This window comes from Podarcis melisellensis, assembly GCF_964234715.1.
Source record: "Podarcis melisellensis genome assembly, chromosome: 9".
Taxonomy (NCBI): domain Eukaryota; kingdom Metazoa; phylum Chordata; class Lepidosauria; order Squamata; family Lacertidae; genus Podarcis; species Podarcis melisellensis.
In genome coordinates, this window is record NC_138541.1 from 28,688,731 (window position 1) to 28,703,929 (window position 15,199).

Sequence of the window (15,199 nt, forward strand, 5' to 3'; positions counted from 1 at the left end):
CGCCGATGCCGGGATTCAATTGGACACAGCGTGAAGGGAGGAGGCGGGCTCCGCTTGGATCGCGCGCCCTGTGATTGAGCGAGGAACTTGCCCATCTAGTTACATAGTCATCCGCTTGCGGGATTAGTGCTAAGGATGCCTGCAAGGTGATGCCGAGGAGGAGGAGTCGAAAGTCATCTCGGAAAGCAAGGGGGATCTCACGGCGACGCAGTGCTGCTCATCCCGCGGGGAAAGGCGAGCACATCTTGCATAAAAGCAAAGGAGGTCTTGCAAAAAAAAAAAAGTGCTACCGTGGCTTGGGGGGGGGGGGGCGCTGTGCTGCATTGCAGGCGCCTCCTCCCCGTCCTTCCCTCTTTTCCCTCCCCCGAAGGGTGCAGAGCTATCTGGACCGGGCAGCAGATCTGTCCCTGGAATGTCCCTGCTTGCCCAGATAATGTTATTTATATCGCCCGCTGGACCACCCGGCAGTGGCATAGCATGGGTTGTCAGCACCCGGGGCAAGGCAAGTAATTTGCGCACCCTAACCGTGGATTTGCGCCCCCTACCCCTAACCCCCAGATGTTGCGGCCGGCCCCCCCTGCACCCCCCACGCGACGCCACTGCCACCCGGGTCTCTGTCCCGCAGCCGCCCCCCGCTCTGTGCTGCTGGTGCCCTAGGCAGGTGAAGCTGACCAGGGAGAGACGCAGCTGGGCACCTGGCATAGCTGTCAACTTACAGATTTGAAAATAAGGGACCAGCAGCCTCGAAGATAAGGGATCAGCAGCCAAAATAAGGGATTTTGCTTAGTTTATACAGAAATCCGGCACTGATGGAGCCATGCTGCTTTTGCTGCGACTGACCATGTTTTGCAGGGTTGGACTAGATGATCCTAAGGGTCTACAATTCCGACCAAAGAAGAGTGGCAGACAAAACTGATGGTCGAGATGGCAAAGCTTACAGGCAGAATTAGAAACCAGGAAGAGGACCTCTGTAATAAAGAATGGGGAAAGTTTATAATTTAGTTGAAAAGCTATTGTAAAGAGTTACATACATTGGTAGGATTGACAGAAAACTTGTAGGAAAAATTTGAACTATGGATAGTCAAATGATTTATAAAAATAAAGTTATGAAAGGGATGCAAAGGGGGAAATCACTGCATTAAGATGCTGCACTGGTTGGAGGGTATGCTAAGCAGCACGTCGGGGCTGCCATCGTCCTGGTGCGAGGAGTTCCATCGGCCCTTCCCCGCCCAAGAGAGGTGGGGGAGGGAAAGAGACTCTTGCCCACGCTGCCCAGCATGAGGCAGTTGTGGCGCAGCGGCGGCCACTGAAGCGCCACCCTTTTCAGCTTCCCCTGGCAGCACGGCGGAAGTCTTGCAAGAGAGGGGCTGCCTGCCCGCCCGCCACCACGCGTCTCCTCACAATGTGCCCCTGAGGGGGAAAAGGGAGAGACGGAGACGATGGCAGCTTGTGCGCGTTCTCTCTCGCGCGGCGGAAGACCCCGAGCCACTGCTTCGCTCCAAAGCCAGGCGAGCATGAAACCCGGGAAATTTAAGGGATATCATCAATAAGGGACAGCAGCGGGACACGGCGCTGGGATAAGGGATGGTTGAGAGCTATGGTGCAATGCAAGGGATGGAGTTGGGCAGGTGGTGGGTCGGGCTGCTGGAGGAGGAGAAGGTGGGGAGGGGGAGGTCGCGATGTCGCAGACATTTGCCACCCCAAGCAGGCGCAGTTTTTAGAAGAGCGAACAGATGTTGTGGAGATGAGGAACATCGGGGGGGGGGGTAATAATAATAATAATAATAAGTAAAATTTTATTTATATCCTGCCCTCCCCTGCCAAAGCCGGACTCAGAGCAGCTCACAAGAGTAAAAATAGCACAGTTTACATAAAATCACAGTCAATTAATTGAAATTCATTCTAAAATAAATTCATTCTAAAATAAATTCAGAATCAAATTAATGGCAAACATTGGGCTAGAGTTCTGTGAGGTTTACAGAAGGAGGGGGTCAGACTGTGCCTTGGCCAAAGGCCTGGTGGAACAGGTCTGTCTTGCAGGCCCTGTGGAAAGATGTCAATTAAGAGAGGGGAAGTCTTGCAGTTCCTTATTGCCGTGGAAGTCTTGCAGTTCCTTATTGCCGTCACTGCCCCCCCTTCTCCGAGGCTGACAGCCAGGGGGTTGGCGTTGGCCCACTGAGAAGAGAAGTTAGGATTCTTGGCTACTCCCTGTGCGTGTGACTGCCTCTTACAAGATTTTGGAACTGTCCCATTCCCAGCAGCGCACCTGGAAGTGGAATCTCGAAAGGGAGCCTTTGTGGTGGGTAACATTTCCCAGACTCCTAATCATGTCTCCTTCTCCCACACACTGTTATGTTAACGGGCATCAATGTGTGACATAACAAAGCATCTGAACGTACTGAACAAGAGTCTTTGAGGAAAGATGCAGCGGTGAACCAGCTTTATTCATACCTCAAAGCCTTTGGAACAAAGCTGCAACTTTTCCAAAGGCAATTGTCACAAACACAGCCCAATACCATACATTTTTCAGTGTTGCAGGAAATAATGAACAGTGTTCCACACGATAATATCAGTCTGCAAACAAGCAGGTATGCAGCAGACATCGCATCTCTGGCTGGGGAGTTTAAACGGCGCTTTCAGGATTTTGCTGCTATTGAAAAGGAGATCAGACTTTTCTCCTCTCCATTCTCTGTTCACCCCAATGATGCTCCAGATCAGCTGCAGCTCGAGCTCATTGAGCTGCATTGTGACACTGAGTAAGGTCGTCACCAACAGCTCTCTTGTGAACTTTTACCGCCAACTGGATAAGAGCCGGTTTCAAGAGATTCGAACATTGGCTAAGAAAATGCTGAGCTTGTTTGGCTCAACATATTTGTGTGAGAAGACATTCTCTGCTGTGAACTTTAACAATTTGCATTTAATTTTAATGGTTCAAAGAACGTCAGGCAAAATGGTAGGCCCTCACGCATGTTCACTTCATCAAATCTGGCTCTTTGAAAAAAGTTTGGATGCCCCTGTACTAGAGGACCGCAGTTCCAGATTTGACTGATTTTCTTTTGTTCCCATTCCCTGCATTAAACCAATTCCTCATCCCTGTAGTTCCAGGTTGTTTGCACCAATCCTCCATCCATTCATCCCCTTCCCCTCAATGTGCTTAATCACCAATAGCATGATCACCAATAGTCAGCATGGATTTCTGAAAAATAAGTCATGTCAGACTAACCTGATCTCGTTTTTTGACAGAATTACAACCCTGGTAGATGAAGGGAACGCAGTGGATGTAGCCTACCTTGATTTCAGCAAGGCATTTGACAAGGTGCCCCATGATATTCTTGTAAAGAAGCTGGTAAAATGCAGTCTTGACTATGCTACCACTCAGTGGATTTGTAACTGGCTGACTGACCGAACCCAAAGGGTGCTCATCAATGGTTCCTCTTCATCCTGGAGAAGAGTGACTAGTGGGGTGCCACAGGGTTCTGTTTTGGGCCCAGTCTTATTCAACATCTTTATCAACGACTTGGATGATGGACTCAAGGGCATCCTGATCAAATTTGCAGATGACACCAAACTGGGAGGGGTGGCTAACACCCCAGAGGACAGGATCACACTTCAAAACGACCTTGACAGATTAGAGAACTGGGCCAAAACAAACAAGATGAATTTTAACAGGGAGAAATGTAAAGTATTGCACTTGGGCAAAAAAAATGAGAGGCACAAATACAAGATGGGTGACACCTGGCTTGAGAGCAGTACATGTGAAAAGGATCTAGGAGTCTTGGTTGACCACAAACTTGACATGAGCCAACAGTGTGACGCGGCAGCTAAAAAAGCCAATGCAATTCTGGGCTGCAGCAATAGGAGTATAGCATCTAGATCAAGGGAAGTAATAGTGCCACTGTATTCTGCTCTGGTCAGACCTCACCTGGAGTACTGTGTCCAGTTCTGGGCACCACAGTTCAAGAAGGACACTGACAAACTGGAACGTGTCCAGAGGAGGGCAACCAAAATGGTCAAAGGCCTGGAAACGATGCCTTATGAGGAACGGCTAAGGGAGCTGGGCATGTTTAGCCTGGAGAAGAGGAGGTTAAGGGGTGATATGATAGCCATGTTCAAATATATAAAAGGATGTCACATAGAGGATGGAGAAAGGTTGTTTTCTGCTGCTCCAGAGAAGCGGACACGGAGCAATGATTCCAAAGAAAGAAGATTCCACCTAAACATTAAGAAGAACTTCCTGACAGTAAGAGCTGTTTGACAGTGGAATTTGCTGCCAAGGAGTGTGGTGGAGTCTCCTTCTTTGGAGGTCTTTAAGCAGAGGCTTGACAACCATATGTCAGGAGTGCTCTGATGGTGTTTCCTGCTTGGCAGGGGGTTGGACTCGATGGTCCTTGTGGTCTCTTCCAACTCTATGATTCTATGATTCCTATTGACTACTGACATAGTATTAAGAATAAAATAAGACTCAATAAAGTATGAATATTTTATTTAACAAGTACGCATCAGAGGCATTATTTAGAACAAATGTAACAAAATATCAGCCCTGCATAGTATCTTAAATTTTAAAAAATCATCTTCACCACATGAAAATGTATATTTTGACAGTTCACATTAGTTAGAAGTAAAAAAAAAATACTTCCTATTCTGAAAGCAAATATGCAAACTTACATAAGTATAGGTAATTTTAACGGCACTATTACTATTATAGCCACATTTTTATCTTCACTAATAAACATTCAGTTGTCCATGCCATGGCTTGTTTCTTAAGAAAGCTGATAAATCAAGGGGTGTGATCCAGTGAAAATTAAGCACTTAAAAAGGTTAGTCCAAGTATCCATACTAGGAAGCAGCAGTGCAATCCTATACGTGTTCAATTCAAAATAAGCTCCAGTGAGTTCAATGGAAGCATGTATAAGATTGCAATCTAAGGCCCACTAAACGTTGGGGACTTGCTTCCAAGGAAACATGCACAGGATTGTGCTGTTTGTTTTCTTTACATCAGTGTGGGAAGCGCATGCCACTGAAATCAATGGGAGTTCAACGTGCTTTAATTTTAACTGGATCATATGCAAAGTACTGTACTTTCAAGTAATCTTTCACTGAGCTGGCTGTATTTTGGTTACTACATCTCCCATCAGCATGGTGGAGGACATATGCAGTACAATCCTAAACATTTTTACCTCCCTAGTAAACCAGTTTAGGATTGCAGCCCTAGTCTTCAGTGTTGTTTTTTCTTTGTTCAGTGCAAACGATACACATTTTATTGATAAAACTATTTGCAATGCAAGATTGTTTAGATACAATTGCATCTTATTAAATAAATGCAAAATATCCTTTATAATACACATTAAATAAACTGGGTTTTTTGCATGTAAATTCATAAAATCTTCTAAGACTGTATTTCAAATAAAGCTGTACATAAAGTTATTTAGTGCTAAAAATCTACAATACATTTTCAAGTATAAGTCACTCATAAATATTATTGCCAATACTTGTGCTGTGGTCAAAATCCAGGGATTTGAGATCATTCACATCTCGTTAAATTTGGATTGAGTTTCTCACTGAGTTTATGGATGAGAATTGCCAACTCCTCTGTTGCTTGAGACTTGTCTTCAAGGAGTTCATAGCGAAGACTGGAAATATCTTGCTTAATTTCCTTAAGTTCACCTGTGTAATTAGTAAAAAGAAAGTTGTTGACACAGCTTACAAAGACCAAGCATTTGAAGTAGTACTGGATACTACCAGGCAGAGGGCCTCTTGGTAGTGGCACCTGCCCTGTGGAACGCCCTCCCACCAGATGTCAAAGATAAAAACAACTACCAGACTTTCAGAAGACATCTTAAGGCAGCCCTGTTTAGGGAAGCTTTTAATGTTTAACAGACCATTGTATTTTAATATTTTGTTGGAAGCCACCCAGAGTGGCTGGGGAAACCCTGCCAGATGGGCAGGGTATAAATAATAAATTATTATAATATTATTATTACTTAGGTCCTGCTTGCAGGCTTACAATAGGCATCTGGTTGGCAACTGACAACAGGATGCTGGAATAGATATCCCACTGCCCTGATCCATCAGACTCTTCTTATATTCTTATGTTTTAAACCTATGCTGATGAATTATATAAGGAGCTGCTTTACATAAGTAATTCCATTATGACTGAAGAAGTGTGCATGCACACGAAAGCTTATACCAGAACAAACTAAGTTGGCCTGTAAGGAGCTACTGGACAATTTATTATTATTATCTATTTTTGTTTCCATTATGACTGCAAGCTTTACTGAACTATTAAGTTAGATTACTTAAAGCTTTTACTGTATTCTTTGAACTGGTGGAGCAATGATGTGTCCTCTACCTGTTTGATTATTTAACTGCATTTTGAACACAGGACACAATCTAGCCAAAGTTAATCACTTTTACATTGCTGTTAATTTCAGTGGTTGAAATTAATGCTATACATCCACCCCCCCCCCGAAATGCTTGATGCTCCCATTTTGATCTAATGGAACTTATTGGTGCTTAGCTTTGGCAAGATCCACATGAAAAATGCATTATCAAATGGAGTACCTCTGCTATAATAATTTATTATTCAAACTTCTGACTGTTAAATACACTGGGTTGGATCCAGACTTTGTCATGCTTAGCATACACCACCTATTGAAACCAACATCAGCTCTGAGAAGTATGACATTTGAGAAAAAGATGAGGAATCTCAAGGTTGCGCAAAGGGAAGAATTAATAGCAAAATTCAAAAGTGTCCATTCCAATCAGTCCTCAATATATATAACAGTAGACTAACAAGACATTAGAAACTGGATTGAAATAAATGTAACTGGGTCATTTTAAAGGACCGCAATTCACTTTTCTGTGTGCGTGGTCTTCATGTGATGTGTGGAAGAAATAAGCTTCAACAAAAATCTAAGTATGCTTTTATTCCCTTGACGGTCTAAGATGCAACTCTCATGCTTCTAAGCCAAAAATGACAACTAGCATTCATTGTATTTCCCATACTCTTACAAACACTTCATATATTATAGCAGCAAAGCAACATCCTTGAGGTATTAAGGTCACATATTTTTTCTTGGCTAATTTTAGAAGAGAATTCAGCTCACGTGGATTTGTTTTTAAAGGTCACTACCACTGGTATTTGGGGTTTTAAGTATTTTTAGCTACTTTGTCTTAAACTACTTTATTTTGTCCAATTCAAAAATAAAGCAGTTTAGAGTTTACAGCTCTATAGAAGTAGTTTATAGCATTCACATGCAACTATTCATCTTCACATTTGTTGACAGAAGTTTAATTTAGCTCAAGAGATTTTACAGGGAAAATGTGTGCATATCCCCTACAATAAGCTGACAAATAAAAATAACCATTGGGATTGCTTCCTCCATACAGATTTTCACGAGTTTGGACTGAGGCAGGTTCATGATTTTAAATATTTACCCTGGGAGCCAAAGAGGCAAGGATCTCTCTTTCGCATCCCCCAGATCTCTGGGGGATAAGTTGGCTGCTGAAGGGTTTTTCTGCAGATCGAAACCTTCACTCAAAGTATTAATCCCCCATCACATTATCTTTCATAACTAAAGACTCTAACCTATTCCAGTTTGGAATAGGAGATGGCTATCGGCAAAGCCTTCTTAAGCTTCAGGCAGATTACTTCACCTGTGCCATTTAAATAGCTTCTGGGCCTCTCTCCTATTAGGAGTGCACATTTATGAAAGGCAGAAAGGCAATTTTAAGTATGCCTGTATTAAGTTTTTAAATCAGCCAGTGGCCACATATGTACAAAAGTGGATTTACAATCATATTTCAGGTTTCCTGAGGGTTTTGGTTTTTTTTAAAAAAAATGTCATCTGTGAGTCAATGCATTCTATTTTAAGTGCATTTCTTAGTCTCCAATCTGCCTTTTCCCCATAGTACACATTTGGGAATTACTTTTTGAAAGCATATTAACATCCTCCCTGTAAGAAAATGTGAGAGGAAAGTATTTTCAGTTCCACCAGTGCAGGTTTCCTTCAAAGTCTCCCCTTCTCTGCTAGCTATTTACTTATTTATTTAAACCTTCAAATCAGATAAGGAAACTGTAGCACTCTAGGTGTTGTGGGACTTCAGTTCCCATCAGCCACAGCCAGCCTGGCCCACGGTCAGGGTTAAGTGGAGTTGGAATCCAACAACATCGAAAGGGCCACAGGTTCCCCATCCATTAATCTTTTCATGTGTTTTCTGTGTTGAGTCTGAAGAAGCTCACTTATTTTTCCAAATGTCATAAGGTTCATTATAATAACATTTTGGGGGCAGGGGGTGGGGAGCAGCATTGTCTGTAAATAATCCATACCACTGGTGGGCTACTTCTAGCCCACAGCCTAGTAAGGCACTCCAGGCCATTTTGGGCAAAGTACAGCCACTTTCCTGTATCCTGACATAAGTGGCGTAGCGTGGGGGGGGTGCGGGGGGGCAGCCGCACCGGGCGCAACATCTGGGGGTTAGGGTTAGGGGGCGCAAATCCACGGGTTAGGGGCGCAAATCCACGGGTTAGGGGGCACAAATTACTTGCCTTGCCCCGGGTGCTGACAATCCACGCTACGCCACTGCCTGACATCATACATGAATTCAGTGCAACAGATGGCTAACATGACACATATTTTGAAATGCCTGCTTTTAACTTGACAATTTTAATGTTTTACTTTATATTTTTGCAAACCACTTAGAGCTTTGTTTACCATCCAGCGATATATAAAATTTGCTGAATGAATTTTAAAAAGTGAATAAATGAAACCTCCTTCAGCAGAGAGTTTATTTAAGTTTCTGGTGAACCAAGAATTAGCCTCACCTCAAAAAAATAAAAGGCAATATGTTTCTACAGTTGCTGTGTGACTTGCTCCCAATTTCTGCTAAAACCTCTGGTAGTAACTATAGTTGTAGTTGTGGTATAGGCAGTGCTTTTTGTGTGTGTAATGGCAAAGGTGCCCAGTACTCATATCTTGATAAAAATGCTGTGGGCAGCAAAATAAGAGGTGATGATAGTCAATAAAAGGCACTAAGTTACTGCACTATGATCTGACTCAGTAGCTACATTTTTGGGACAGCATTCAGAGTCTTCCTACTGTACAAGTATATTAAGAAGTCTGCAGTAGCTCTTACCCTCATTGACTTCATCATTTTCCTTGTCTACTTGTGCTTTCAGAACATAACGTTTTATAAGTCTCTTCATGATTTGCTATTGGAGAAAAACAACAACACCACAACTGTTTATCATTTCACGATGCTTTGAATGTCATAAAGGTAACAGTACAATCAATTCTTTCTCACACATACAACTCACAGACTGGAAGGGATCCCGACCCTGCAAGACTCCACACAGAGCCATTTAATTCCCCTCCCCTGCCCCAACTAGACATGGATAGTACCAGATATAATACAGCACCACATGCCTGTCTGTTTCAGTAAATAGGAGGACCCTGAATATCTCTCATACACTTATTTCTCACTGAAAATATGTAATAACAAACCTTGCAACCTTTGGGCTCCCTCTCAGGGCTGCAACCCCTGTTCACCACAAGGTGTCAGCAAAGGTTGCTCATTGAATTCCACCTTTTTAATTGTGAGGTGGGGCATTTTGTGCGGGAATGACTTCTTCAAGTCAAACCACTCCCTCAAACACAATGCCCCTGTGCCAAGAGCCAAAGCGGTTTGATTGAGAAACAAGAGGAAGGTTATCACCATGAACAAGCATAGAGAAGGGGACAGTATACACTGACTGTGACAAAACACTTCCTGTTCAATTGTGTTTTGGCACCGTGTCTGGGAGTTTGCAAGACAAGGGTTATGTAACTGCAACTTGATTACTCTGGAAAAGCCAGGCAAGGAGGTTTTGTGGCGGCCCTGGGTTTTTAAATTATTATTATTATTATTATCTACCTCATCCACTAGAGTTAATGGTTTGTAGTAAAAGGATAAGGCGTCGAGAACTAGGGCGGATGCAGGGCTCCTACTGATGAGTTTGTTTCAGCTTGTAAATTGGTTACGTTTTAGGCAGCATTTTTTGTTGTTTATTTGTTTATTTATTACATATATAGGTCACCTTTCCTTCAAGGAGCTCAAGGTGATTGGGCGTAGTTCTCCTCCCCTATTTTATTCTTACAACTATCCTGTGAGGTAGGCTAGGCTGAGAGGCATTGACTGGCCCAAAGTCACCCAGTGAGCTTCATGGCTGTGTGGGGACTGAAACGCTGGTCTCCCAGGTCTTAGTGCCACACTCTTAACCACTATACCACACTGGCTCCCTATTTTTATCTTATTTAATACTGTATTTATTGTATGTGAGCCTTGTGCACTTTGGTAGAAAGCCAGCCTATGAATTCATTAAGACAGACGTTTTCAACCTTTTTGAGTCCATGGCTCCCCTGACCAATTACATTATTTCTGTGGCACTCCATGGGGCTCAGAAGCCCAGTTATGTCACCCCTGGCCTATACCTTACGCCTTTTCGAACACCCTCCCTTGGGAAGTGTTCCCACAGATTCCTCTCCTCTCCCCTCTCCTCTTGTCAGCCACTGTTGCCTCCCCTGATCTCAGAGCTGTGCCCCAAAGAGAGGTCCTCACAGGGGCCTGAGACACGTCTGTCCATTCCCAACAGCAAGGGCTGGTGGACTGGCTGACAGGCTGGGCTCCCTCGCCTGCTGGCATGCTTACTCCAAGGCCACTTCAGCTCCTGGCAACCAGCATCCCCTGGCCAGCCTCAGAGGCACCATTCACCTAGCAGGCATGGCCAAACTTGGCCCTCCAGCTGTTTTGGGACTACAATTCCCATCATTCCTAGCTAACAGGACCAGTGGTCAGGGATGATGGGAACTGTAGTCCCAAAACAGCTGGAGGGCCAAGTTTGGGGGGTTGTAGCCAGCTTTGCAAGTCTTAGGGAGGCAGAGACGCAAGAGGGCATCAGAGGAGGGAGGGAAGAAAAGAGGGACAGAGGCACGTGTTGCCTGCAGCACCCCTGACCATCATTCAAGGCACCCCAGGGTGCCACGGCACACTGATTGAAAACCACTGCATTAAGAGATCATAAGTGCCAAAAGAAGTTCCAAAAAGTACTTCTTTCGATGTTGTTGGATTCCAACTCCACTTAACCCTGACCGTGGGCCAGGCTGGCTGTGGCTGATGGGAACTGAAGTCCCACAACACCTAGAGTGCTACAGTTTCCTTATCTGATTTGAAGGTTTAAATAAATAAAACCCCAAAAGGAGTTTAATCTCCCCAAAACAGCCCAACAAAGGCTGAGCTTGAGCAATAGAACACTGAGTGTTACTTAGAAAATACTGAAAGGGAAAATGAAGGGGCAGAATGAACCACTCGAGTCCCTTACAGCTTGCAGAACTGAATTTTGGGGGAAGGCATTCCTGCCTACATGGTTGGAACATTGGAAGCTAGAAGTAGAGCATTCATGTTATGGGATGAAGATAAACTGCCACGCTTTTCTTTCAGGTCTTACTTGTAGCGATGGCAAAGGGGCAACTGACAAAGGCTTCAGCCAGAAACAACATTATGGCAGCTTCACAATGTTATCTGCTCTCATTGGCATGTACAATACAGAGTCAGGAGCCCGGGAAGTTGCCTCCTCAATGAATTAAATAATAAATAAGTCCCAGTATAGGGGCCAATGCAGCTAGGTCTGTACAGAGATCTTCCTGGTGTTGTTGTTTCCACCTGTTTCTGGCTTCATTTGTAACCCTTTTGTCCACTGGACAAAAAACAAGCAAACAAAAATGTGCTCACATCACATGCCATTTCTGTGAGTGGGGAGAAATTATATTATTTTTCCAGGACTGCTGTCAGGAATTGTCAAGCTGGGCCAGTATTCATACTCCCCTCCCTTTTATGCAATCATAGCAGTCGCTGAAGAGCTGGTCTGCATTTCCAATTCAGAAAATAAAAATCCCATGTATTCTATGGCTCAAGGTCAGACTTATGTCAACAGGAGAGAGAAAGAGAGAGGGAGAGAGAGAAGGGCATGGGAAAAAATCTTTCATATCACTGTATCTGAATAATATGCTTGTGTTTGTTTATGCAGATTGGTATTTAAATTATTCATGTTCCATCACTCCCCTGGATCCTTTCAATATGGTCTATCTTGCATTCTGACCTTTTGTTAGAACAGTGTTCTGTAAGCTTAGCATTCAACACAACTGGTGCTTTAAAATGATGTTGATGAATCTGTTCTTTCAGCGCTATAACTCGTTTTTCTTTGAACCCGCAGGCCTGGACTTTGAGAAAGACAGTCAAAAGCACATCCTATGCCTTAACCTTTTCAGCCTTCTGTGCCAGCTTTTGATCAGCCGAATCTAAGGTTTTACAACTGAAATTGTTCCATTCTCCATTTAATAATACAAATTGGGCTTGCAACACAATGTTACAGCATACATAGTGTTTCTGTTTAAAATTCCAGTCACATAGCATGCCCCTTTTCCAGAACACACCATTCTATTCCTCCCCCCGATTTTCCAGGGTCCACCACCACCAGTAGTCAAGGGTTTGGCAGCCTCTGAGCATTATCTGTTCCCACTAAGTTAATAATTAATGTTTTCCTGCTACCCTTAGGGCCCCCCCCCCAAAGCTATTACACTGCTCCAAATGTTTATGTTCTCCCGAGCCTCCTAATACTTCCCTCTTGTATATGGGTGGTTGGTGTATTGGCCACACACTTGGTGAATCTGAAATTTTGATGGTTCTAAAGGTTTTTCATAATGCAGATATACAAAATGCACTTACTCGTGAATTAGGTCAATTAATTAAAATGAACCATTCAATTAATTAACTGAATATTCCTGAGTGAAATCACAGTGGGCTACAGTCCAGGGGTGTGCAGCTTATCAGCAATAAATTTGCTGGCACATTTCTCAGCATTTTCTCCCAGCAGTTTCTGCAACACAACCTCAAAACTCACCCAAGTTTTAATAAGTCATTTGGGGGTTTGGCATCAGAGCAGTGAAAATAGCAGCAAGCAGGAAAACGATTCCTTCCTGCAAGCTCTGTGCTAAGCGATTAACAGATCTGTCACAAAATATCTGTTTGTGAATTGGCAGTCCAACTTCAGAGCTTCATGGAAACTTGTAATTTATTTAGATAATCATGGCTGCATGTACTGCCCAACTAACCACTCACCTGATAGCGTGTTGGCTGATTGAGAATGCTATTAAAGCTGTGTGATTCAAAAACCCTCGGGTTGGATTGAGAAAAGAGATTGAGCTAGGAAAGAATAAATCTAAAATCAGAATATTTTCCATGGAATTTGCAAGTGTAATCTGGCATTGCTTTATTACTAACTGATTACAGAAATGTATATTTTTCAGCAAAAACATTCTGAAAGAAACAAGCCGAGCTCTGATTCCACAAACTACTTGTGCATGTATTTATTCTCAACTTCAAGGGTGTGCTCAGATAAGAATATGTATTTTACCTATTCTCTAAACTGGAATCAAGTATGAAAGACAAATTCAACATTCCACACACTTAAAGACTAGCTTGCACTGGCTGCTAGCTCCCCAAGCTCTGAGCCTGTGGCCAGTCTAAAGAAGATTCGAGAAGTAAAATATTATAACGTACTAATTTAAGATTAGCATCATATTAAAATAAACAACAGTGCAAGGAATATACCAACAAAACTGAAACAGAGAGAAGGAGCTTGTTATTCACTGTTAATCTCTCCTATGCTTCAGCTACTTAATCGTTTAAAGTGATATATGTATGCATGTCTGTGTGTGTGTGTGTGTGTGCACGCGCGCACACACACACACACACCCCAGGCCAGGCCAGCCCATTTCACAGCCTGAGGTGAAAGCGGAAGTTTCTGCCACTGCCCCTCTGCCAAAGCTTCGCATACCAGGGTTATGTGACAGCAGGGACAGTGCGCTAGCAGGGGTGCTACTCTGCAGAATTTCACTGCCCAAGGCGGGCCAACTCTGATACACATGCATCCCTATACAGTGGTGCCTCGCAAGACGAAAAGAATCCGTTCTGCGAGTCTCTTCGTCTAGCAGTTTTTTCGTCTTGCGAAGCAAGCCCATTGACGGCTTAGCGGATTAGCGCTATTAGCGGCTTTTAGCGGCTTATCGGATAAGCGGCTTAGAAAAAGGGGGGGGGAGGAAAAAAACCCCGCAGGAACTCGCAAGACTTTTTCGTCTTGCGAAGCAAGCCCATAGGAAATTTGTTTTGTGAAGCACCTCCAAAACGGAAAACTCTTTCATCTAGCGAGTTTTCCGTCTTGCGAGGCATTCGTCTTGCGGGGCACCACTGTAAACTATTCCAGAGACTGGAAATCTGGTTTTGCCAGAAATTAACCCTGGAAAGAAAAGGTATGTTAGAACTGAATGAGAGAGGATGCTTTCAATAGCCCCCCCAAACATAACACACTCGCAATAGCAAGGTCTGATTCTGCTAACTCACCCAATAATGCCACAGGGATTGCATGACAAAAGGGGCTTGCTGAAAAGGGGAAAGGCCTTATTTGTTTGCAGTGCCCCATATACATCTGTTTTCTGGTGGGGTACAATCAGTTTCCCATGATATAGCTTACAATTCAGCCTCTCACCTGCCATCTCCCTCACATGAGACATTTATGTCTCTAAGTGAGATTGGATGTAGACATACTTTGGTTATTTTCATTATTCCATATTTTGGTTCTTTCCCTACTATGTAGAAGACCAGAGGTGGGAAACCTGTGGCCCTCTGGATGTTACTATACTCCAGTGCCCATCAGCCCTAGTCAGCATGGCTAATTATCAGGGATGATGGGAGTTGTAGTCCAACAACATCTGGAGGGCCATCCATGGAAAAGACCCTAGAATGTGATCAGCAATGCATACTTCATCAGTGCAAACCATTACTTAGAGTTCAAGAAATAGCAAAAGCTTAAAAAAATAATGTTCCATGAAACAGAGCGAGTCTGATGTGCACTTACCCTGGATTTTGAGTTGCCTATTCCCAGTTCCATATCCTTCTGCAGTCTTTTCCGCCTGCACTTAAATAACTTAATGATCCTTATAAAGAAATAAACAAAAGACTTGGGACTTGGGACAAGACTGAATGGAGGCGGCAGGGTTTTCCCATCATCAAAGTACGATAACCAGAGCTTAGAGCGAGCAAATTTCCACTCCACATCACTGTCATCCTACATTGGGAACAAAGACATGTCCATTCATTTATTTTTGAA

The 15,199-nt window shown here is 43.5% G+C and overlaps 1 protein-coding gene and 1 long non-coding RNA gene across 2 annotated transcripts in view; one reads left to right on the forward strand and one right to left on the reverse strand.

Annotated features, from left to right (window-relative positions):
- Positions 1 to 4,466: 4,466 nt before the first annotated feature.
- The window catches only part of TRPC3 (transient receptor potential cation channel subfamily C member 3), a 55,562-nt gene continuing 44,829 nt past the window's right edge, over positions 4,467 to 15,199 (reverse strand). The window contains exons 9-12 of the mRNA XM_081925520.1: positions 14,948 to 15,157; positions 13,153 to 13,236; positions 9,136 to 9,211; positions 4,467 to 5,664 (exon numbers count right to left, since the gene is read on the reverse strand). Coding sequence (XP_081781646.1) covers positions 5,522 to 5,664; positions 9,136 to 9,211; positions 13,153 to 13,236; positions 14,948 to 15,157 — 513 coding nt within the window. The 3' untranslated portion in view covers positions 4,467 to 5,521. The remainder of the gene's footprint in view (positions 5,665 to 9,135; positions 9,212 to 13,152; positions 13,237 to 14,947; positions 15,158 to 15,199) is intronic.
- On the forward strand, positions 9,196 to 12,805 carry LOC309377884. Its single transcript, XR_014171762.1, has 2 exons — positions 9,196 to 9,276; positions 12,248 to 12,805. It is a non-coding gene; the product is annotated as an uncharacterized lncRNA (long non-coding RNA).